Here is a 26465-nt window from a genome sequence, read left to right on the forward strand (position 1 = left end):
CCTTCGAATGAGTTCCTTCTTCTTAGCAACTCTTTGTTCCACCACCTGTGTTGCACTAACATCTTGTGGCGTGGTAATCTGAACACATCATTGGAAGGTAGTACCAGCACTCTTTAAGCCAAATGACATCTTTACATAGCAATAAACTCCAATATGCATGATAAAGGAAGTTTTCCCCCATCTTCTTTGTACATGCTAATCTGATGATAGCCCGAGTATGCATCTTGTAAACTCAGCAACTCACACCTGAAAGTAGAGTCAACCAATTGGTTGATCCTTGGGAGTGGAAAAGGATCCTGTGGGCAAGCCTTGTTCAAGTCTATGAAGTCCATGCATATCCTCCACTAGCTATTGGCTTTCTTCACCATGACGAGATTAGCCAACCACATAAGGTAAGTGACTTCTCATATGAAACTTGCCTTTAGGAGCTTGCTTATCTCTTCCTAAATTGATTCTCAGTGATCATTAGCGAAACGACAAAGTTTCTGTCAAAAGGGTTTTGAACAAGGCCAAATAGCTAGCATGAGCTTGATCACCTATTTGGGGATTCCAGGCATATCAGATGGTCATCATGCTAATACATATGCATTCCCTCAGAGAAAGGTTACGACCTCAAGTTCCTACTTAGGATCCAATGTGGAGCCTATTCGAATGCACTTGGATGGTTCCGCTGGATCTAAACAAAATGGTCTTGATGTCATCGTTAGATTTTAGAGTTATCTTAGATCTGGAAGGAGTGCTAAGACCTTGTTTGGCAGGGCTGCGGCTCCTAGCTTCACCTTAGATATCGTGTTTGTAGGTTAATATATAGCGGTTTAAGTATCTATTTTTAATCTAGAATATAAACAAGATGACTCACCCAAACATCCTCAGTGTACCATCAGCTCTAGCTCCATGAATTTCTAGAGCTGGGATATCCTGCTCTAAGAAGTTTTGAACCTAGAGCTCTATCAAACAGACCTTTAGATTGGTTTTATACGAAATTAACATCATACGATGTAGATGTATGGACCGAATTGATGGAAGATAAAGCTTGATCAACCTTGGCTAGGTATGTGGTGGAAGGGGCTAATGGAAGATACAAACAGTGCTCCATGACATATCCTTGGCATCCCCTAAAGAAAAGAAAAACAACCACTTGGTATACACTAAAAAACAAAAAAAAACTTTGCAAAACCAATGGACAAAGGAAGAAGGCTATAATTTTGGGGCCTGTCCAGAAATTAGTTGCATTTTCTTTTAAAGAACATAAATATATTTGTAATCTCCCTAAATTAGAGGTAAAGAGAAACAGTGAAAGTGCAACACAACTTTGTGACAAGAGGAAGATTTCTCCTCCGACTGTAGCGAGGCTTCCCCATGCTGTCCTTTTGCTACCTTCCATTCCGGAAGCTCCAAGAAGCCAAAGAGACGCGAGTACTTGACATTTTTCCCTGAACTTTGGATGTTGAACAACTTAAGCAATATCTGGAGTGCAAATGTTTTATAGAAAACGCCTCAATTGCCATATGAAATGAAAAAAAAAATTTACCACGGTAGTTAGAGGTACATCTAAAATGGTCATTTGTTATTTGCATCATGCTAAAAAATCGTCATCCCCTCCAATATTTTTATGCTTGATGCACTTCATAGGATTATTGCTTAGTTGTATCGCTAGGGACTGGTCCTTCACCTCGGTGGTGACTAGGGATTACATAGATAACCGGTAAGTAGTTGGGTCACCACTCAAGTTCATTTTTCCTCCACATCGAAGAGAAAAAAATAATTAGCAATTAGATGGAAATGTATTTTTAGTTCAATTGAGTTGGTTCTTGGCAAAAAAAAAAAAGAATTTGCATCATAGCGGCGACATCTAGAGCAAGAGGGGAGCTGAGGGAGGCAAGACATCGTGAGGGGAGAAATTTGGATTTTTGCCACTCTAAAGAATAGCCTTCGCAGTTTTGCCATTCTAAAAGATTGGATTTGCAAAATGACCACTCAAAACAATCCCTCCTTTATTTTCTTGCCATTATGTAGTTTTAAAGCAATGTTTTGACTGTCATTATACATTCACGAACTAACATAATGACAAGAAAATCAAAGAATCAATGTTTTGAGTGACAATTTTACGAAGCCAATATTTAGCGTGGCAAATCTGCGAAGCCCACTCTTCAAATCTGCTCCGATGAATCTTGAAATCTGCAGATCCCTGGGCCTGAACACAACATATTACCCACGACCACGAGCGAGAGCAGCACTAGAAATCCTCCGCACAACAATTCAACAAGACCATGAGTGCCAATTTACCACAAATGCCTGATCCCTAAAGTCTACCAACAGGCGAATCCAAAACTCTGAGCGAAAGAATCGAATTGAGCCCAATACGGCATCCTAGAGAGGCTACCTATGGCTAAACAATCTAGGCAAGCCCAAGCCCAACACGGCCCCATACAAAGGCCACCCGAAGCCAGGCATGCACGACGGCTAAGGCCGGCAATAGCTACAGTCATGGTGCCGATTCATCAGCAGAAGAACATCACGCCCTTGACGTTGTCCTTGATCTGTGGGAGCCGGCGGAACGCAGGAGGGGCGCCACCCTCGCCGGCACCACCAGCGGCACCGCCGCTGACGACCGAGGCTCCATCGGCACTTTCTGGTTCGTCGTAGTACCTCGCGCGGAACGCCGCCAGGTGAGCGTAGTAGGCTGGTGGAACTGCACAATGCAGGATTCAGAATTGTTAAGACTATTGCCGTGGGTCTAGTACGAATAGCTGAAGTTATAGCAGTCTAATTTGGTGAATTGAGAGTAGCAAATGCAAGAGGCTCATGAAGTCATGATCATCAAATAGATGAGCCTGGGAGAGACTTACCAACTGACACAGAGCGCGTGCAGCGTGCATATCTGCATTTGCGAAACACAAAACATCAAGAGTTCATATGGCAGCGACAATCAAGTTGGAATTGAATTGGGGAACAAATATAACATCAAAAGGAGAAATGGTGAATCGAAGGACCGAGCTTACGTGTAGCACAGTCAGCGGCACCGAATTGTCGGATAGATACCTGGATTCCAGCATGGCTACAGAGGTAGAAATCAAACTCACTAGGGTGGCAAATGCTAGTGTCAACCACGGTTCCTGCGGTTTCAACAGAAAAAGAGTCGCATATCACAATCGACGATATACATGCTCAAAAAACTATTACTTTGTTTTGGCGATAAACAAGGACGATAATCATGACACTAACCAGGGAGAATGTTTCCACTTTTATCAGTCAGATCACGCCTTCCATGATCCTCAGGGAAGAGCCTTGTGTGGTGCCTTTTCTGAACAACTACAAATGTCACTGGGGGTAGATAACCCTCTTGCATAGATGCACAAGCCTTGACATACAAAGGCAAACAATGAGTACAATCAAACATGACAAAATCAGAAGTAAAAACATGTTGATCAAGGGCATTACCTTCCTGATTGCATCCATTTCATGGAGCAAAACATGACTGAACTGTCCTTCACTTACTCCATCCCTAAATACAAAAATAATAGAAAGTCAAGAAGGGTTTGATCCAATAGAGTAGTATGCGATGAACATCGTAATTTTTGAAGCACGCACCTGTAAAATATTATTCTTCCAGGCTTTCGGCCAGTCTTATTATAGAATGAAGACAGTAACTCCCTGCAGAAAAATTGATTAAGGAGCATCTCAGTTTGAAACTGTCACGTCACCATTAACAATTCTCAAGAACACAACGAATAAAAGTTACCGTATCATTCCACCATTTGTTGGGGTGCCTTTCTCTGGATCTTTACAAGTCCAGAAGAGATCTTGTATGATTTCCTGCCTAGGTGCTTGGGCAGAGACTAGAGCTTTATATGTTGTGACTTGAGGCCAGTCCATGGATGCCACCACCTGAAAAATATATAATGCAAACCGTACCATTACTTTGCGTAACACAACAATTCCATAGGGAGCTCAAATCATTCTATTCAACTATCAAGTGAAATTTCAATTGAATTACTACAACGCATGAACGAACAATTTTTAAAAGAGAATAGGAAACTGACAGCTGCAATAGAAGCCGAGGAGTCTTCTCCTGCTGCAGGATGGGTAACATCAGCACCAAAAATGATCGTCGGCCTATCTGAGACAAAGGGTATTCCATTTTGTACAAAGGCTCTCTCAAGAACTGTATTGCGCCCTCCAACCTGATAAAGACATAATACACATATCAATTCCCACAACACCTGAAGCACACAAGAAAGATGGGACTGAGAGAATCGCCATGAAATGCACCTTCACATTGATTTTAAGGGCAACATTTTCGAAATATTGCTTGTTTATTTTGGCTTTTGGATTGATGCATTGAGATACTATACCAAGGTCAGTCTCGCATAACCTCTTAATTTTCCCTGCAAAATTGCACAAGAATATATGTTACCATGAAACCAAGCAGAAGTGCCTGTGGACGTTACTGAAAAGTGCTCGTACTTTGTGCACTTCTAAAATTTGAGAAAAAAATACATACGTAGATCATGGAAAAATATGTTTACACGCAAATTTTTTTTGGAAATTTGACCATATGCGTGCTACACAAGAGACAAATAACTTGCCATGTGTGTGCTACACAAAAAGAAAAGACAAATAGCATGCCATGTGTGTGCTACACACAAAAGACAAATAACTTGCCTTTGGTCAAATTTTTCCACAAAGTTTGTGTGTAAACCGATATATGCTACCATGAAACCGAGCAGAAGGAAGTGCCTACATACGTTACAAAGGATGCACGTACCATAATGACCAGGAACATCTGGAAGAATCACAATAAGCAACTGGAGGTTAGGAGCCCTCATATGAACATCCCTTAAAGCAGCTTCTATGTGGTTGGGAGAAGCTGACCGAACTTCTGTCGCTGGCCTTTGATTGAAAACCTGAAAGATTCCCGTAAAATTCAATGTGCTGAAGTTGCTATTCATAACATGGTTGATGATTTAAAGTTTTCAAATACTTGCATCCATAAGCATATGCGCTAACTTACCATGCCAATGGAATTGCACATGTGAACCAAGTCACCACACAAACTGTCTACCACATCAGGTGGCATACGTGAAAAGTTCAAACAAGTCCAGCTCCGAACGGTTCCTCCATCAACCATTTTCTGGAAACATAAAGTGAACATCAGTGGGAAGACTATTTTGAATATCAGTCGTCCGACATTATCCAACTCTAAGAAACCATAAAATATTTTTTTTTGCATGTCACTAATTTTATATTTGTGGCATTATTTCAATGTAAAATGAAAATGAACTTGCAAGAAAAATCTGCTCAGGAATTTTAACTAGACAACATATATAGAATCACCTTATTGATCATATTCCATTGCCCAACACTTGGTGCACAAGTCTTCTCCCTTCCCGATTCATGATATTTCAGCTGAAACAAGACAGAAAAAGACCATTTTTGGAATCAATTAACAAAATCAAAAGTCAATCAACTAACTGAGAATGTTGTAGGATATATAGACACCATAGGTGGAGGCAGCACGCGTGCTTGCACATTGACCATCTGATTAGCAATGTTGATCCCGAACACCTGTGCCATCCTATCAGCTGAATAGTTGTTATGGTCAACCATCTATAAATGGGTAAACAGGTGTGTTAAAATTCACGTCACTTTTTCTGCGCATAACATCAGAAATGACAATAGATCACAAGAAAATTGAAAATTAAGGGAGCTAAAAACAGAAGTATAGTACTGTGAAGATATGGATAAGAATACAACCAATTTCAATACAATTCATAAAAAATTATGTGTGTAGTACACATAAAGTTAAGTAAACCTACAAATATTCAATTTCAAATTCATCTTTGATTATCGAATTAAAAAAACACTAGTTGTATTGTTAGCGAACATGATGAACAATGCTGGATTGGCTGCTTGTCTATTTTAATTTATTTCTTGACATCTAGGGTGAATATGACATTGAATTTTTGCATGTTTACTTAAAATTATGTGTACTACATACAAGATTTTTTGAAGAAGCTTTTAAACATCGCAACATGTTGAATTTCTAATGGGAATGGCGGATCCCATGGATATGAAATTCACACTCAGGAAGTGTCAAAACCAATGGGCTGGACTGGACATATACCTGAAGGATGCTCTGCTCCCTATCACGGGGACGTTGGCAGGTTGCTTTGAGTATGTTGGTCACCTGTGTGTCACTAAGCTTCTTGGGGTACCTTTGCCCTTCTATAATTTGACACACCTACAAACATATTATACGTATAATTAGCATGATGCATAAGGTGTTGTGCAAAAAAATCATTGCAAACTTTACCTCTATCGGCAAGTATATAGGTTTAGAATCATTGCCCGATTGCAGGCAGGGCCAAGCAGTGTATCGCAACCTGTACTTATAGCGTTGCGCGAAGTATTGGACAACGGTCATCTGGCCTTCTTCATTCAAAGAAAAGCTGAAGACAAGAAATGACAACGAGTAAGTTGATATCGGAAGAAAATACAAAGCAAAGGGAGAAGAGATGAACAGATGAGTTACTTCAGCTGTGCCAGTGGGACAGAAGTAATCCCAGTTATCTTGTAGGTACTTCTCTTGCCCTGCTGGTGTGTTGTCTCAACACGAACTCCGCGCAGTGCTTTCTTAAGCTGAAAATATAGATTGAAATAAATCAACTAGTAATTGTAAGTACTTAATATGTCACAACTCACAATTTTGGTTGACAGATATATTACCTTCAGGCGATCCCTGTCAAAAATAGGCTGCGAGGGGTTAGGATTCTTCATCCTTAGACACTCCGAAACAAATTGTACCATAGGGATAGGCTTATAAAAGGAAGTCGAGGATATGTCTGAATAAGAAAAGTACAATCAAGAGTTCAAATAATGCTAGGTCGTGAAAAGTAATGCACAAACACATTCTCGTGCACATAAAAATGAAAGGGAAGTTTGTGTGTATGCCACTGGCCTGGCATACACATGGCCAGTGACATATACACAAATTCACGTGGCATATACACATATATGTACTTAGCGAATGGCATACAGAATTTTCGAAAATGAAACTGCAGGGAATTGTTCAGTTGAGCACCTCGATTTCCATATAGAGACTCAATTGAAATAGTATACTCCACTAGTGTAATTTTCTAGATTAACAGATTTTTGAGAAGATCATGTACCAATATTTAGTGAGAGGCCCATCTGGGTGGGGCGCAAGCTCTGGTAATATCCTCTCCAACACTCAAGCCCGTCACCAATGTCCTTATGACCAAAGCCTTTGGAGAAGAACGACCGAGAAACAGTTGCATAACTGTAGAATGAAAAGAAATCAGTAACCATATTTTCAGCAGTTCCAACCAAAGATAATACTGCAGAAAAAAAAAACAGAGAAGAAAGCTCTGAGCACAGGTATCATACTTCAGGGAAGGTGACTCCCTCAGGACAACATCAAGAGCCTGGATTGTGTCCTGTGGTGAGTCCCTTTGCCGACCGTCCAGGAATTGCCGCAGGTGGTACAGATTTGCCCGTCCCGCATATCGAATCGTTACCTTGTACTCACTAAATTTCAGCAATGCAGATCAAAAGGCCATAAAGTTCATTAGTTAGAAACTGCAACTCATAAGCAAATAGCCTAGAGAGTGCAAAAGAAGCATAGAGTAGACGTGTGGTGCTTACATTTCTCGACGCTCCTTTCCCAACTTGACGACGAAGTCCATTGATTTTAAAGGAAGCTCGCCTGCAGTGTACAGGCTCTTGCTTCCATCGTAGGCAGGCGTTTTGCGAGCGAGAGATGCCGCACCGTGCACCTTAACAAGCTCCGAAAGCAGAACCCTCTTGGTATGTCTTGCCTTCGGTTCAGGACTGATTGAAACCTGGAAATGTGTATGGATTCAATAAAACGAGTCCAGCACAAGGCCCTTTAGTACGGGAGCAAAAGAACAGCCCTCCAGACAAACATGGGCGGAGAGTGATCAAATAACTCATGGCGCACATAAGCAACATAAATCACACTGATTTAAGCACAATCCAGGACCAAACCAAATCACGCACGATGACACAGAAATCCGGGTCTAGCTATCAGCTATATTCCAAGTGCACAAGTGCACTGCTGCTCAAGTTTACAGGTTCGGAAGGTGTTCAGGTTGTCTGGAAACTATTTCAGAATTGCAAGCTATCATTCGCATATATTTCTTTTGGAAATCAGTCAAAATTCACACCGTCGGTGTTAACTCATTTAGAGGTTAGGATGTGTGTGTGTGTGTGTGGTGGGGGTGGGGGCGGGTTATTAGTGGGTTAGGCATTTGGGATGGCCGTGCCCCAGCTTAGAGGGAGACATGTTGGCATGCGACTGCTAGAGTATCAGTGCTCTGCTCTCTTGTCAATTTGGGCATTTTCCTTGCCAAAAAAATTGGGCATTCAACTCAATGGCATGAATCATGGCTCTGGGTCCTCTCCTGCCAGCTACAATGGGACGCCGCTACGACGCCGCTACAATGGTCATCCTAAACCCTAACCCGGTGATCCCCTCCTTCCAACCATAACCCTAACCAAGCTTGCCAGAGAAAACAATGGTGCGTCCTCGAGCACGGATCTTCAAGTTCATTCGAGAACTTCGCCTGATTACCCAAAACAACCGTGCGAACCATAGCTAGCAATTCTGAATAAATTACGTTCTTGGCTAATGACAACATGTAAAGCATGAACACAAACGAAATGCAACCAAAGAAACATATCGCCTAAACAGGCTACCAAAAGCGACATACCCCAACCGAGCACCAACCAAACCCGAAGCCTAAAGAACCTATCCACTACGCGAACACCAGTTAGAGCATGGATCTTGGGGCATCAAAGCTGCCTGGTGCGCAGGACCCGAGGCGTCAGCGTCAACCCCCCATCTTATGCTCCAATATAGGAGCGAGCACATCACATGCGCGCTGGAGGGTTTTGCTCGAAATGGCAACTACAAAATTACCGCGGCTAAAACCCTAAAAATAGAAGTAACAAAAAAGAGAACCCCGCAACGTTGAGGAAATTAAAGATCCTGCGATTCTTGCTAATAGAGTAAGGGTGTGCATGTCCTCAACTTCGACGTCGTGATCTCGCGTGCTCGATCGGCAGTAAGCTACGAGAGAATCACATTCCAGATCCAGCGCAATCGAAAGCTGCAGTTGCACAGGTTTTGGAGAGGGGAGAGGGGCTTACGTCATAATGGCAGATGTCGTTGTCGGCGACCTTGACGAGGAAGTGGTTCGCGCGGACGACGACCCTCCTCCCCACCGTGCCGAACCCCGGGCGCGAGGGGTGCGCGATTCCCTTGCTCGACACCGGCGGAGCCTCCAGCAGCCGGGCTGCTGGCGCTTGCGCTACCGATCTAGCAACGGTCGCGGGCGGCGCGGGGTCCGCCACGGCCAGCCTCCGCATGTCGCTCGCCAAAGCATCTGCAGCCACCGCGGAGGCGGGAGGAGCGGGCTTCGAACTCGACGACGCAGCGGGCCGAGGCGGAGGGGGTCGCTCCGAAGTCGATGCCGCCGCGGGGACCACCGAGGCAGCGACCGGCGCAACGGGACGTGGCCCGGCGGGGCGGGTGGGTACCTCTCCGCCGCCGCGACCCCGGCCTCCGCCCACACCGTGACCGAGCGGCTGCTGATACCCACCGCGCCCAAGAGGCTGCTGGTGCTGGTACCCTCTGCCGCGGCCTCCAACGTCGCCGCGACCGTAGGGCTGCTGGTAGTGGTACCCTCCGCTGCTTGCTTGACCACCGGGCCCGCGCCTGTTGCCGTCGCCACCGCGTCCACCGGGCCCGCGTCCGCCTCCGCCACCGCCTCGCGAAGCCATGGGAAAGGAGAGGGTTTGCGACGACGAACGCAGGCAGGCGGCAAATAGAAGAGAAACTGACGAGAGCACCAGACGGGGACGCGGCCGCGACCACATTATAGAGCCCGGGGCGGGTTTGGGAGGCGGACGGGCGGGTCGTACCAACACCCGCTGAATGTGGGCCTAGAGGAGTAGATTGTATAGTAGGTCCGACCTGTCAGTGAAGTGTAAGGGTTTCTTTTCTGTACGAGTCTACTAGCCAATTTGGAGGTAAAGGATGGTGTCAACAGGACGAAATTATTTTCCTAAAAATTGCGTAAATTTGCTACTGTGATATGGATCAGACGGTCAATATTCTATCTCTCCTGCAGTCATCGACACCCTCTCTACCTCGGTCGTATCGCCCGAGGTAAAAGATGTTAATGGGCCTCCAACCACTAATTGCCAACAGTGAGATTCACATGTTAGCCTCGATTTTTTGCGACTCTGTGCAACAAATTCGACGGCTGGTATTTCTAGAAAACCCTAATCCCCCAACCTTTTTCCCTCTTTCTCAAACTCCGTTGCCATCCCCTCTGCCTCTATCATATCGCGTGAGGTAAGAATAACAATGACCTCCAATCACTAATTCTTGGTTTCGAGTTCACATATAGGCTCAATTTTCGCACCCTCATGCAAAGATCTGACGATCGGTGCTTTGCGGAAAACCCCTAATCCCTATACCCTTTCTCCCTCCCTCCCTCCCAAATGCCAACACCACCACCCTCCACCTCGATTGTATCGCCCAAGGTAAGGATGGCAGTGTGACCCTAATAAATTTTCGTTGGCGAATCCATTCATTAGGCTCGATTTTTGCGCTCTCATGATACGGATCCCGCGGTCGATGTTTTACATAAAACTCTAACCCTCCTACCCTTTCTCCCTCCCTCCCAAATGTTGCCACCACCCCTACACCTTGGTTGTATCTTCCAAAGTAAGGATGACAATGAGCCCTTAATTGCTAATTTCCGTTGCGAATTCAGACATCAGGCTCGATTTTGGCAAATTACATCTACTGTGGGGGAGTTATGTGGGGGAGTTAACCGGATAAAACTTACCCCATCGGCCCTGATGAGCTTGGAGCCCTCGCACCAGCCCTCGTCCTTTTTCATTATCAGGGCTCAAAATTCCTCTGATATGTAGACCCACATATAAGGAATTCTCATCCCACTCTTGTGCAAACGTCACCCTCTCTCGACTCAACTCTCTTCGAGCGCTCCAACTCCTTTGCATGGCTGCACGCACCACCAAAAGGCCATCGTCTAGACAACCGCATCATCTCTAATCGTAAAGACCTTGACGATAAAACCTTGCCACTGGGAGAAAGCGCATAGCGTACAGTGGCTCACTGAATCAAAGATAACATGAAACAAGCGTATTAAAGCTAATTTAGAGGCACCACAACTTTCAACGGCACTAGGAGTAAAAGGGTGGGATCGGCGGAGCTACAGCTCAAGCCACCCTTAGGTACGCCCATGCATGCCTTGCCCAACCCTTCCGACAGTTTGAGCACAGAACAAAGCCCATTTCCTTGCACTCTTGCTCATATTTGATACATATATAAAAAAATTAGCCATAAATCAAATAATATAATTATACTGTATCAATATTTACCGTAGTTTCTATGTGGCTTCATTTTAGAGCTTGAACACTACTTAATTAGATGACACGTCAGTGTTAATTCACCTTGGTTTCGATAGAGGGGGTAAAGTGGATGGATCATAGTTAAGGTTTTGAATCGGATGTTTTTTAAGACGGGACGGGGATTCAAACAGTTAGAGTGCTTAAGGATGGAGAATGAACCAAGGAAAGAGTTCACGTTGAAAAGTGATACTACTAAAAAACTAACTATTTTTAAAAACACCCAAAATGCTTTTTTACAAGTGGTCATATGGTAAACCGCCTGATTTTAGAGGCGGACGACATAAGAAACCATTTGTATAAAGATTATTTTCATGTGCGGTTCTTTATGTGAATCGGCTGTGGTAATCGTATTATTAATATAGGCGGTTCACGTAAGGAACCGTCTGTAGAAATGACCATTTTCACAGACGATTTTTTATGTGAACTATAATCATTTCTACATACAGTTCTTTATGTGAATCGTATGTGGTATGGATGGCCATTTTCAAACGCGGTTCACATAAGGAATCGGCTCTGAAAATAGATGATAGCTTATCTTAAAAATTCATAACTTTTTCATACGAAATTGAATGAGGGACAAACTTTATATAAAAATTGTCGACGAGATCTGCAACTTTGTAGTGGATTTTTTTTATTTTAAGTCATTTAGGTGTCCAAATAATCAGTTGATGTTTCACACATATATATGATATTGTTACCACAAGTTCTATTAATACAGATAAACTCAAGAACAAGGAGAAGAAAAAGAATACTATCAACTCCAATATCTCCAACAAGATTAACAAGAAGAAGATTAAAGACCTCCACTATCATCAATAAGACTTGGCTTACAGAATTACTAGTAATAACAATAGCATATGCACTCCTTTTGATCGATATCTTATGTCTACAACTTCAAACGATTATTTGGGCATTAAATGACTTCAAATGAAAGAAAAATTCAACTACAAATTTGTAGATCTCACCGAGGGATACAATTTTCATATAAAGTTTGTCCTCATCTAAGTACGTATAAAAAAATTATATATATATTCAAATATATATTTCCTTTATTTTATATTACTTTTTTTTAAAAAAGAATGAATTTTGCTATATTCTAAAATACTAAACTCAGCATCCTGCATATTTGCATGCAAAGCTGCAAGCTCAGGCATGGCTCACTCATAGGTCACATAATTTTGTTTACTAGGCCCTCCTAGTGGGCAGATCCGGTGAATCGTGAATCCTGCAGATCCCTGGGACCTGGGCACAACATATTACCCCACAACCACAAGCAAGAGCAACACTAGCAAACCTCCACAGACCAATTCAACAGGACCATGAGCTCCAATTTACCACAAATGTCTGATCCCTAAAGTTCAGCAACAGGCCAATCCGAAATTCGGAGCGAAAGAATCAAATGGAGCCCAACACTGCATCCTAGAGAGGCTACCTATGGCTAAACAATCTAAGCAAGCCCAAGCCCAACACAGTCCCAGAGGCCGCCTGAAGCCAAGCATGCACGACGGCTAAGGCCGACAACAGCTACAGTCACGGTGCCGATTCATCGACAGAAGAACATCACGTCCTTGATGTTGTCCTTGATCTGTGGGAGCAGCCGGAACGCAGGAGGGGTGCCACCCCTGCCGGCACTACCAGCCTACCAGGGGCACCGCCGCTGATGACCGAGCCTCCGTCAGTACTTTCTGGTTCGTCGTAGTACCTCGCGCACAGAGCGCCGGCAAGTGAGTGTAGAAAAAAACTTAATTTATTTAGAAGAAACTAGGTAACAATATAAATAAAAAAATAGGTATCTAAATTCGTATAAAGAAAACCTAAATTTAAATTATCTAAATGTACATCCATATCTTCAACCAATAGACATATAAGTATAATAGGCCGGTGAAACTGCACAGTACAGGAAACAGAATTGTTAAGACTATTGCCGTGGGTCTAGTACGAACGGCTGAAGTTATATCAGTCTAATTTGGTGGATTGAGAGTAGCAAACGCAAGATGCTCATGAAGTCATGATGGTCAAAGACACAGAGCACGTGCAGCGTGCATACCTGCATTGTGAAACATCAAAAGTTCATATGGCAGCAACAATCAAGTTGGAATTGAATTGGGGAACAAATACAACATCAAAAGGGGAAATGGTGAATCGAATGACCGAGCTTAAGTGATGTGAGTTTATTCGATCTTCTAAAAGATAATATGATAAATTAATTTGGCAGAGCTTCAACGTTAATGATCTAAAAATTCTGATCAAAACAGATGAAGAACCCTCGTAATCACTACACCACTACCTCATGGTTATAAACCATGTCAAGACGTGGTTAACCTTGCTAAGAAGGTTTTTTCCTGCAAGCGAATCAAGAACACAAATCAGAATAGGTAGATACAATTGGAATATTGTTGATTATCAATGAAGTATTCGAGTTGAGTTCTACAAACCGATATACAACAAAACTGTTTAAAACAGAATATTCTAAACAAAATTTGAGCCTAAACTACAACGACTACTTTGTATATATAGGAAATGTGAGGAGTTTGACCTAGGGTTGTGCAGCTGTAGATAGAGGTGTACACAACCTGGACACTGGACTCCGACTCTGACACGATTACAAGACTCGATAAGGCTCGAAACAATGACGTAACACTTTATTTCATTGACTTTGACCAAGCTATAAGAAATATTTGGTTAAGACTAAATCCATTGGAAATGACTCGTTATAAGCTTTCCAGCAAATTCAAGACCGTCTTAATCGGATTTTATATGCAAGAGTTATTTTCGTTTTATTGACGTGTCATCCTGAGACACGACCTCGAGCTCGAGTAGACTTTATAGTTCGACTAGGACTCGAATTGGAGTCCGAGTAGACTTAACATTCGAGTGATGATGTATATGTGAGCTTGTGATGATTCTAAATAAGTTTGTGATACTTCTTGCATATTTCTAAGCAACAAAATAATACAAAATTTTAGTAGTACCCTATTCTTTACTAAAATTCCTCCAAATACAACTATTGAGGTAAACTGTCATTTGTTTCCACATCATTTACATTGAAACTCTGTTTTATTCTTCGTCATCTATTTGCGCTGGTTCAGTTTTGTTTTTTCTCCATCTTATCATTAGGTGTTCTCTCTTTTCAACAGCTGGATGTCGAGCTACTATCAATCAAACAGAGTCCATTTGGGTAAGTGTTGTTGTTATATACATTCAGTTTCTTTCTCCTGCCATCACTATAACATAAGTTTCTTTTTTCCAGGACTCCTGTGAAGATAGTTGAAGGATAACTGTGCATAGAGTTGTGCAGCAAATGGTACATATTTGCATAGGCTGGACGGTGTTACTATTGGAAAAGGCTAGATTTACCAGAATACGTTGGTGATATTGCATTGATATGTGCATTCTCGTGTAAGATTTTGAACTTTATTGAAATATAGATTGTGCGGCTACTATCTGATGAAGATGAATCATTTTTTATTATCTATTCCATTTTTATAGTATTTGCAGTTCTTAGAAGAACCCTTGTCTTTTAATTTAGTTGGCAAGAAAAATGTAAATTTCTGTCTAACTTGTCAATTATGTGACCAGCCAATCAAATTCACGTTTTGGGGTTCCATATGTGACACAGTGCTTGAGTTTGATACGATTAAATATATGCATATGCGTTTGTGGAAAACAGAAACAATAATACAAGAAGTTTAAAGCAAAAGCCAAAAGTTAAGGGAACAAAAGGGTGGATTTTATCCATCTACCAAACTTTTCTTATCAATGGTGATTTGGTATACTTTTTGAAGCATGTATGTGTTTCCTTTTTCACCTATTTCATAATCATTTCTTATCTATTGCCATCAGTCAATAACCACATCTTTGTAAAGATACTATTATGCGATATATTGTTATCAACTTATTGTTATAGGTAACCCTTTTTACTGTTAAAAAAGGTTCCATGCTTCCCAGAAGATGATCCTGGGAAAATGTCTAAAAAGGAGGGAAGCCTTTGCATCCTCTGCATGCAAAGTTTATGCTTTCTTCTCTTAATCAAGAAATGGAACAACACTAATCTTGCCCTGAAAGATAAAGATGATTTCCAAGTTAATTCAAACTCCAGCTGTGAGTCTTTATATTGGAGGTATTTGTATGAAACAAGATCAAAAGGTATGGAAGCATCCAACCTATACCTTTTTGTGTTCTTGACCAAAGATGTTGGCACAAAAATCTGATGATGGTTAAACACCTGAACAAACTTGGCATAGTTTAGCCCTGAAGGCAAAGCAAGGTAGGAACAGCTTCTTGGTCAGTACATATAGTAGTTAATAGGTTGTTTCTTGGAGACTAAAGGAATGATGAAATCTTCCAAATGGAAAGTAAGAAGGCAGAGGACATCAAGAATCTCCTGAAGAAGATAGTCTTCCCTTAGCTTTCCCCCTGGCTGGTTCTTTTATCTGTGACCTCATAACAAATAGGGCAAATAGGCACACTTACACAGACTCATCTGATACTTCAGTCCAATTCGATCCATCATACGGTTCGACCTGCAAAGAAGAGGAAGAAGAAATTTACTCTACTCGTTGCGCACCACGAAATTTGGCGCAACCGGAGAATTCATGCAGCACTGCAGGCAGACTTCTGATCAGAGAATGTGCTAGGCAGGCTTCTAACGCTGAGGAAATCATGGCGGCAGCGGCTACTGGAAATCCATCAGAATTTGCAGTCAACAAACTCCAGGATGATCAGAGAATGGTCGTCGACGAGATAGCGAGCCTGAAGAGCATGGTGTCGGCCTTCGAGGAGCGAGCTTCCAGCATCGAGGCGCAGTTCCACGACTACTGCGACATGAAGGAGCAGGAGTCGGTGTACCAGAAGATGCAGATCATGTGCCTGGGCACGAAGCTGGAGCTGCTGGAGTCTCAGAACCAACGGCCCGAAGCAGCCGCCGCGGAGATCCGTGCAGCTGCTGAAGAGTTTGCAGCCATGCGAGGCAAGCTCGACAGGCTGCAGAGCAAGTTCAAGAACATCTCGAAGAGAAGCAAGCAAGATTCTGATGCTGTCGATGAAAGGCTCATGGCTCTTGATGCCAAGCAAGCGCAGATGGCAAGAAGGTGCGAAGAGTTTGAGCAGTGCATGGAAGAGATGGAGCAGCTGACTTTGCAGCTGCAGGAGCAAAAGGGAACAAACAATGAGGTAATTTAGTAACGATCAAATGACCTTGTTCGCTTCATTTTTTTCATGCCATTTGCGTTAATTTGATCAACGACAAGCACTGCGATTAAACGATTAATTTTTTTCAAATTATTTGCTTTTTTTTTTCTGAATGGAAAGCAGAACGTGGAGGTGGTCGTTGAGAGAAGCTTGCGGAAGCTTTCGAGCGGCAGGGACCTGGTGGACGGGCTGGAGGCGCTCCGGGACCGGTGGGCCGCCGGCATGGAGGAGATGATCTATCTCGGCTGGATCACCGCGTGGCTGCAGTACGACCTCCTGCTCTGCGACGACGGCGGCACGGTGCTCGGTGGCAGCAACTACGACGACGACGGCGGCGACGGCAAAGGCGGGCACCCGCCGGAGGAGCAGAAGAAAGGGGAGACGATGGTGGCAGCGGCCGCGCCAAGCAACGAGGTGCAGCTCTGCAAGGTGCCTTCGTCGAGCGCGCCGTTGGGGCCGCGCCGCAGCGTGGAGGTGGAGCCGTGGTGCATGGGGTTCGCGGCGGCGGCGGCTGGCGCCGGCAGGGACGGCTGCGGATGGAGCATCGGACGGCCGAGACTGCTCCGGAAGCTGCGAGGGTGGGCCGGAGGGGAAGGCAGGGGCAAGAGACCGTGCAGGATTGTGGGTCCATGCTGTCAGAAATAATTATCGTTTCATGCGGATCAAGGTCCTATTTATTTTTATTTTATTTATGAATTTAAGTCCTAAAAGCAAAAATAAAATAAAGGATTTAAATCTAAAAACTAATTATCATAATCCACGAATTAATTGTATTACGAAATCTCTACAATCTGATGAGAATATTTTTTTTCACAGAATCTAGATTGTGATAATTCACAGAAAAAATAGATAGACCGTAATTTTCTCATAAAATGTGAGAATTAAATGTGTTCTTGAGGTAGGAAAAAAAAGGGAGAATGGCATGCGACGGGGAGGAATAAAATGGTTGACGTTCGCTGTACGTGTGTGTCGGCGATTATCGGTATGTTCGGGAGCAGTGAATATCCGGTGTACCTGTGCTTGGATAATTCTCCATGTACTTTCAAAATTCTTGTATTCATGGGGATTGCAGTCACCACTACTTGAATCCAAAGTTTAGTGTTTTTATCCAGAAATATTTAGTCTTGTGTAAACCACGTTTGGTCTATTCAATTCCTGCTATTAAGTTGGCGCGCGGTCTGAGTATTAGTCCGTAATTTTGACCACCACAAAAGTTTTTTCTTTACTTGAGGCCAAAAAATACCATATGGTGGTTTTACTGTGCATATGGAGAAATTTAGCTGAGTTTCTACTGCATATATTCATATATTATATGGATGAATATATTCATATATATATTCCAGAATGCATATATGATATACGCACCAATATTGTATGGTCACAACTCACTAAGGCAAGCAGCTAACGTCACCACCGTAAAGAAGGGTGCATGCACGCAGGTCGAAGAATCTTCGTCGCGGCAGCGCGGGTCCAGACCAAGAACCGCCGCGCACGGCGGCGCCGGTGCGTCACCACGTCTCCGACGAGAAGGAAACGGTCGTCGCCTTCCCGGACGCACGCCACGCAAGCTTCGGCGGGTTCGCAGCGCGGCCGCGTGTTGTGTTCTCGCTCCCCCTCGCGGCCGTAACGCCGGGCCGAGAGGTGAAGGCGAGGCGGGTCGTCGTCGCCCATGTGTCATCCCCGCCGCGCCGCAGCACCACGTGTCTCCTCCCGCCGCGCGGACCGGTCGTCGCCGGAAACGGCGGCGTTCGCCGAGGCCGCTGACCCTTTTGCTCGCTTCTCTCTATCTTTTCCCGGCTGCTGGCTTCATGGAGCGGCTGCCTTGGACAGGGAAGCAAGAGTCCAAGATCTCGCATCAGGATTGATGCATGCATCATGGCGAGGTGCGCGAAGCTCTTTAGCGCATGGAACCCCACGTTTACCATGTATTTTCGCTGACATCATAGCCCACTGCATGGTTTGGGATAGACTGACATCATCAACATAATACCATGTAATTTAATACTGTACTTGCATTTTTCTTTACTCCTGATGATCTACATATAAATGATTTAAACCCAGAATGAGACCACCCTCCTCTCTTGCGACGGTGGAAAAATACCCAACCTCTCTTAATGCTTCAAGGACAAGCACGTAAATTTGAGAAGCCAAGGGGCCTAGCTGCAATATCTTCACATTGACCGAACTAAGCCTAAGGATATTGTGTTCATCGATGCTGCGGCACCCACACCTCTTCTAGTATTTTCTCTTGTTCCTTCCTTCTCCTCCACCACCATCAGCAAAACGAAACTCGCACACATCCTTTTCTTCCTCGCCATGGCAAGCATCAGAGCATCAACCCCCACAAGAGCATAGCTAGCACCCTAAAATGAACATGTCCTAAGCTTGCTGCTGCATGCAACCACAGCACACAGGGCAGGGCAAGGCAAGCACAAGCTACCTTTTGTGATGGAGGCATCCTTGCCATGACACCTAAGCCACACCAGCCATGACAGCCACCACCTCCTCTGCTCCTTGTTTGCATGGCCACGGCCATGGCAGGGCGACCGCCGCCTACGCGGTGGCGGCGTGCCTTGTGGCGGTGACCTTCTTGATGGCGGCTGCCTTGCACCCGAGGACACAAGCTTCCTGGTTCCTGTCTTCGTCGTCCTCTCCCTCCGCGTTCCACTCCTTGCATTCAAATGGAGGTGGAGGAGGCGGTGAGCACCTCTTGGCCACCACCAGCCCTTACTCTGACGGCAGCGACGGCGGCAGGAACAGCGCTGATAAGGAAGTGCGTGAGGAGGTGTTGTTTCAGCGGCAAGCTGGTGGCGGGTTGCTGTCCTTGACCAACTCTAGCTCCGTCCATGGCGCGCCTGAGCTCTCCGGCACGCCGCCGGCTCCGGCTCCATCATCGGCTAAGGTATGATGCATAACAAGGCCGGCTAAGAACTTGAGGACTTCTACTACGCCCAAAACTTTTTGATTAGTTCATTGGAGATATCCCTTCGATTCTGCTAGTGTTTCTTAAACAAAAAAGATGATCGTCATGTGTTATGTTTCCATGGACGTTACCAGTTCGTTTAGTTGACTAACTGCATAACTCACTGGGAAAACAGTGAGTGTAAATTCTCTGTTCGTGCATTCCTAATCCGATGTTCATCGATCCACTGGTGATTTACGTTTTACACACGTGGATTTCTTGGATATATGGCATAATTAATCATGCCATCTTTTTTGTACTACCTTTGTCCACCGCTAGACTGATGATGCATGAGTAGATTTTCGGACACGAATCCTATGATGTTACAATTGTAGGTGTCGCGCCACCGTTCATCTTCGATCAAATGGCAGGGATCACGCTGCAATGAGAAATCTTGTCCAATCGCCAAATCCAATGCATTAGATGTACCAAATAAAAACAAGGGGAAATGATAATTTCTACATTTCAAGTGATTACACTTTCGTTACTTTTCAGTCATTTTATTTAGCAATTAGGAATTCATATAGCATTACAATTTTATTATCTGTACGTAGCTGCAGTTTTAGGCGATTGAGAAATTATAAATTTCAGGGGATCAAAATTTAGCAAAGTTGAAATAAAATGCATCTCCTTAATCTATGTAATTCTCCTAAGTGTCCTATAAGGAAATATTCGATTTTTTAAGGAGAAGGCAAGATGTTCTTCGCTTGTTGGCGAGAAAAAGGTGCATGGAAGAAAGTCTTGGATCTTCCTGCACTTTCAAAATCAAGAGGGTACCATGGAAGAATAGACTTTCTTGCATTTTGCAAATAATTGGAGAATGAAAACTGGAGTCGAATTTGTACAACCTGTTACTTGTGCACTTGAAATTGTTCATGAATTATGATGAGCAGCTTCTGGCGACCACAAACGATCATTATAATCACACAATTGGTTTCTGAATTTGCAAATGTATTTATTGCTTGTTCTTGAGAAAGGAAATTAACCTTTGATGTTTCTGTCTAAAGTTTTCACAGTGCATATATCCACCTGAAATTTCACTTTGCGACACTGGTGGGTAACAGTCTATCCACCACTGCTGATGAGATCCGGTGCATCATTTAACATCTGCAAACTTTTCAGAACGTATGTAGAAAAAAAAGCCGCCTGCTTATGTGTTATTCGGAACTCTCAAAGAATCTCTCTATTTAGAAAGATTTGTAGAGCAAATTTAGATTCACAATTTATTTGAGAAATGGGTATGTATCGAATATTTGTTGCGCAGAATATAATTAACCTATCGACGTTATGTTGGAGTTTTGAATTGAGCATCCCTGCAGAGTTGCTTAAATCCAATTTTGTATGGCAGGAAATATCAGATAACTCAATCCAAGTCACACCACAAGTGCTGAGGAGAAGAGATGTAAAACTGGAGCGAATAGAACTAGGCCTCGCGAAAGCACGATCGGCAATAATGGAAGCTATCCGAAACAAGGACAACCGGCCTTTGTTGATCGACAAAGATTACGTGCCGGTTGGTCCAGTGTACAGGAATGCCTATGCATTTCACAGGTAGATAATGATTCCTGTTGAAACATATTTGAACTGACAAGATACAACATCTAATATTCATTGGAGGTAAAGTTTGCAGTGCCACTGATTCTGAATTTCTGAACTTTTCTTTGCTGTGTCACGCAGGAGCTACCTGGAAATGGAGAAGCTGTTCAAGGTCTACGTCTACGAAGAAGGTGAGCCGCCGGTGTTCCACGACGGGCCGTGCCACAGCATATACTCCACAGAGGGCAGGTTCATATACTCCATGGAGATGGAGAGCCGGATGCGGACCAGAGACCCGGACCTTGCCCATGTCTTCTTCCTCCCGTTCAGTGTCGTCAAGATGGTCAAGATGATCTACGAGCCGAACTCGCACGACATGGGTCCACTCCGGCGCACCATCTCGGACTACATCGGCGTGCTGTCGGCCAAGTACCCATACTGGAACCGGAGCCTCGGCGCGGATCACTTCATGCTGTCCTGCCATGACTGGGTAAGCAGTTAGCAGCAACTGTATGACTTCAGGATTTTGTCGAAAATTATCGTGACAAAGTTGTTAATTGTGCATCATAGGAATTTCCATGGTACACGAAACTCTGTAAACTGTGCATCATTAAGTTGCCATTAGAAGACTTTTTGCATGTGCACGTTTGAGCATGAAGTTGTATTGACAGGAGTGGTTTTGTGTCAGGGGCCGTACGTGTCGTCGGCAGACGGGCACCTGTTCTCCAATTCCATCCGCGTGCTGTGCAACGCCAACAAGTCGGAGGGCTTCAACCCTTCCAAGGACGTGTCGCTGCCGGAGATCAACCTCCGGAGCGACGTCGTGGACCGGCAGGTAGGCGGGCCCTCGGCGTCGCACCGCCCGATACTGGCCTTCTTCGCCGGCGGCAACCATGGGCCCGTGCGCCCGCTGCTGCTGGAGCACTGGAAAGGCAAGGACCCCGACGTGCAGGTGAGCGAGTACCTGCCCCGCGGCGTGTCGTACACGGACATGATGCGGCGCAGCCGGTTCTGCCTGTGCCCCGGCGGGTACGAGGTGGCGAGCCCGCGGCTGGCGGAGGCCATCTACCTGGAGTGCGTGCCCGTGGTGGTCGACGACGGCGACTACGCGCTGCCGTTCGGGGACGTGCTCAACTGGGACGCGTTCTCGGTGCGCGTCCGCGTCGCCGACATCCCGCGGCTGAAGGAGGTCCTGTCGGCCGTGTCGCCGCGGCAGTACATCCGGATGCAGCGGCGGGTGCGGACCGTGCGCCGCCACTTCATGGTGCACGGCGGCGCGCCGCAGCGGTACGACGTGTTCCACATGATCCTGCACTCGATCTGGCTCCGGAGGCTCAACGTCAGGGTCGTGGCGCGGGGCTGAGGGATTCTTGGAGAATGCATGTATTGTGTGGTCTGAAGCCTGAACTGTGAAGAGTGAGCTAATTGCGTCTGTGTAGATTTTGACAGGGGTTGTCTAACACCCTGTATTTTGGCTCATTTATAACAGTCACTACAAAATTTACTTTTTCAAAGTTACAATAAACTCAAACTTAAGTGTGTAAATGCAAGTAACGTATCCCAAAACTCACACCAAATTAAATTCCTCAAAATCTAAAAACATGCACAATATGATCCATGTTGCATTTTGGAGCCTTCTCGCTTTTCTGGATTTTTTGTCCATTCAAATTTGAATCCTTTCCCCTCTCTAGAAATTCCTAAAATCAATCTAAACTCAATACCCAACCTAGACCAATTCCCTTTTCATCGGCACAGCCCCCTTTTCCCTTTTCCCTCTTTCCATTCCCATCTATACGGTCCGTCACTGTTGTTTGTGGCCCAACTCCTATGCCTTCGGCCCTCATCAGCCTATTCCTCGTCTCCCAGTCACCACATGGCCTAGCCAACAGGCTGTCTAGGCCAACAGCCTAGTCGACGCCACATTTAGACCGTGTCGTTGACACATGGGGCCACTACACCATCCTCCTCCTAATTTCTGCGACACCACACTGCTGCCGCCATCAGAGCATCCACTTGACCTGTCGCATGAGTCAACTTGGCGTCGCTCCTTTTGACCATGAAAAGCTGCTCCCGCCAATGACCTAGGCGACCCGTCCTCTCCTCCCGAGGTTGGTTGCCCTATCCCCTACCTCCCGGATCCCCGTTGACCGCCATGCCTCTCTGTTATGTCGCCCGCATCACTGTTCTGCCCCAGTAGCCATACCGCAGTCGCCGCCGCCACTCACGCACACAAGTTCCCTTAGGGATGAAAACGAAAACAGTAATTCTCGGTATTACAGAGATCATTTCGAACTTTTCCGATCGTAGCAGTTATAAATGATATATCAGAAAAAAGAAAACAGAAATGAGAAAACCTTACGGAAATGATAGCGGAAACAATTTAGGTTATTTCCAATCATTTTCAAGTTCTTCCGTTTTCGACCGGGAGTTACCGTCGGAAATTCCCGTTTCTCCTTCTCGTGGTTCATCTCAACTCGAGCATGGCCCATGGCCCAACAGGCAACATGCAGCTCCCACTCTCCTAGTCCAACCTCTCATTGTCTATTCGCCTAGTCGTCTGCGGTATGCTTCGGCTAGTCCAATCCTAGACAGGCAGACAGTCACTGCGCCAGAGCGCCTCATTTCGCATCCATCGATAGCCAGATCCTACCTCCCAGATCCACCACCTCGAGCCCTCGACACCCTTCTTCCTCTGCCCTCCCCTCCTCGATGCGACGCGATGTCACCCCGTCCGGCTGTCATTTTGGTAGGGGTTGTCTAACACCCTGTACTTTTGCTCATTTATAATAATCATTAAAAAATTTAACTTTTTCAAAATTGCAACAAACTCAAACATGAATAATATGATCCATGTTGCATTTTGGAGTCTTCTTGCTTTTCTGGATTTTTTGTCTGTTCAAATTTGAATCTTTCCCATCTCTAGACATTCCTAAAATCAATCTAAACACAAAATCCCACCTAGACCAACTCCCTTTTCCCTCTTTCCATTCCCATTTGTACGGCCCGTCACTGTTGTGGCCCAACTCCTATGCCTTTGACCCACATCAGCCTACTCCCCGTCGCTGATACGCGTTTGCTCGATCTTCTGAAGTTAATATGATAAGTCAATTGGTGGAGTTTCGACGTTGATGATCCAAAAGCTCCAACCAGAACAGATCGAGAACCCTCACAACCACTACACCACTACTCTGTGATTATCAACCATGCCAAGACGCGGTTAACCTCGCCAAGAAGGCTTTTCCTGCAAGCGAATTGAGAACACAAGTAAGAATAGGTAGATGCAATCTGAATGTTGCTAATTACCAATGAAGTGCTCCAGTTGGGGTTCAACAAACCGATAAACGGTGAAACTGTCTAAAACAGAATAATCTAAGTTAAACCCAAGCCTAAACTATGACGACTACTGTATATATATAGGGGGACGTGAGAAGGTCGACTTAGGGTTGTGCAACCATAGAAAGAGGTGTGCACAACCTGGACTCCGACCCTAACACGATTACAAGACCCAACATGGTCCAAAACAGTAACGCAACACTTTATTCCTTCGACTCTGATTACACTATAAGGAATATTTGGTCGGGCATAGATCCATTGGAAAGGGATCATTATAAGCTTTCCATAATGTTCAAGATCACCTGAAATGGACTTCGTATGAGAGAATTATACCCGTTTTACTGACGTGTTGTCCTGGGACTCGATCAAGACCACGACTAGACCTCAGCCTCGAGTCTGAATAGACTTGGCCTTTGAGGGGTGACACCCGAGTAAGGTTATGGTGCTTCTCCCACATTCCTAAGCAATAAACATCATAAGAATTTAGTAGTAATCCATCCAAGAAAGCATGAACAGTAAGGAACGAGTTCACTTGGTGGTTTAATTGTCACGGACGTACTTTTGTAATTAGACCTTGTATGATTTGAGGAATATTAATAGTATTGATCGTATCTGAAAGAGTCATGGGCTCATCATCCTCCCCCTCTTGAATTGGAGTCATCCTCGACTCAAGCACATCTTCTTCTCCCAAGTATGGCTTCAAATCTGAAATGTTAAACGTGGGACGACTAACCCCAAAATCTACAGGTAAGTCTAATTTGTATGTATTGTCTCAATTATCTTAAATGGTCAATCATCTCTAGACATCAACTTTGATTTTCTTAGTTCCGAAAACCTATCCTTCCTCAAATGCAACCAAACTAAATCAACCAGTTCAAATTTTATTTCCTTCCTACCTTTACTTCCAGCAATCCTATACTTTTCTGTCATACTCTCTATATTCTTTTTAGTTATTTCATGCAACTTAATAATAAATTCAGCAGGTTCTTAATTAAATCTTTCAAAAGTAGGCAAAGGTAGTAAATCAATAGGAGCACGGGGATTAAAACCATACACTACCTGAAATGGACTACCTTGGTGGTGCGGTATACCAACCTGTTGTAAGCAAACTCAATATGCGGTAAACACACTTCCCACATTCTCAAATTTTTGCTTAGAATAGCCTGTAACATGGTCGATAAGGTACGGTTGACAACCTCTGTTTAACCGTCGGTCTGGGGATGACATGTAGTAGAAAATAGTAGCTTTGTCCCCAGTTTATTCCAAAGTGATATCCAAAAGTGACTCAAAAACTTTGTGTTACGATCTAAGATGATGGTATTAGACACTCATGTAGTCGAACGATTTCCTAAAAAACAAATCAGCTACGTTTGTAGCATCATCACTCTTATTATAAGATATAAAATGTGCTATTTTAGAAAATCTATCCACAACTATAAATATGATATCCCTCCCCTCTTTGTCCTAGCCAATCCTAAAATAAAATCCATGAAAATATTCTCCTAATATGCACTAGGAACATGAAAAGGCATGTAAAGACTATGTATATTTAAGCGAGACTTAGCTTTATTGCAAGTAGTACAACGTGACACGTATCGCTTTACGTCACGTCTCATCTTTGGCAAAAAAAAAGAGTGGCTAGTACATCTTCAGTCTTCTTTGCTCCAAAATATACCATCAATCCTCCTCCATGCACCTTCTGCAACAATAAAAGATGAACGGAGTTAGCTGGAATGCATAACTTGTTAGCACGATAGAGCAATCCGTCATTCAACACATGTTTATTCCATATTTTTCCTTCTTTACAATGGTCAAGAACTTCTTTAAAATCCAAACCAGCAGCATATAATTCTTTAATAGTCTCTAAACCAAAAATCTTATGATCCAGTTGAGATAACATAACGCGTAGAAAGCGCATCAACTATCGTATTATCCTTTCCTTTCTTATGTTTTC

The 26465-nt window shown here is 44.1% G+C and overlaps 1 protein-coding gene and 2 pseudogenes across 1 annotated transcript; 2 read left to right on the top strand and 1 right to left on the bottom strand.

Moving 5' to 3' along the window:
- Window positions 1–2088: 2088 nt before the first annotated feature.
- Window positions 2089–9870, bottom strand: LOC133890945 (protein argonaute MEL1-like; annotated as a pseudogene).
- Window positions 9871–15698: 5828 nt separating this feature from the next.
- LOC133890189 (protein CHUP1, chloroplastic-like) lies at window positions 15699–17325 on the top strand (annotated as a pseudogene).
- A 1453-nt stretch (window positions 17326–18778) lies between these two features.
- Window positions 18779–22619, top strand: LOC133891313 (probable glycosyltransferase At5g03795). The gene is made up of 4 exons (XM_062332032.1): window positions 18779–19582; window positions 20991–21193; window positions 21320–21668; window positions 21867–22619. Exons 1-4 carry the CDS (start codon window positions 19169–19171, stop codon window positions 22539–22541), a joined length of 1641 nt encoding a protein of 546 aa, XP_062188016.1. The 5' UTR covers window positions 18779–19168; the 3' UTR covers window positions 22542–22619.
- The last annotated feature ends 3846 nt before the right edge of the window (window positions 22620–26465 follow it).

This window comes from Phragmites australis, chromosome 14 (assembly GCF_958298935.1).
Source record: "Phragmites australis chromosome 14, lpPhrAust1.1, whole genome shotgun sequence".
NCBI classification, from domain to species: domain Eukaryota; kingdom Viridiplantae; phylum Streptophyta; class Magnoliopsida; order Poales; family Poaceae; genus Phragmites; species Phragmites australis.

Bases quoted from the DNA above. Each gene is read 5' to 3' on its own strand.
- LOC133891313 (XM_062332032.1), top strand. From the start codon at position 19,169: ATGACAGCCACCACCTCCTCTGCTCCTTGTTTGCATGGCCACGGCCAT. The intron at 19,583-20,990 runs GTATGATGCATA...TTTGTATGGCAG, and splicing joins CGGCTCCATCATCGGCTAAG to GAAATATCAGATAACTCAAT. The intron at 21,669-21,866 runs GTAAGCAGTTAG...GTTTTGTGTCAG, and splicing joins TGCTGTCCTGCCATGACTGG to GGGCCGTACGTGTCGTCGGC.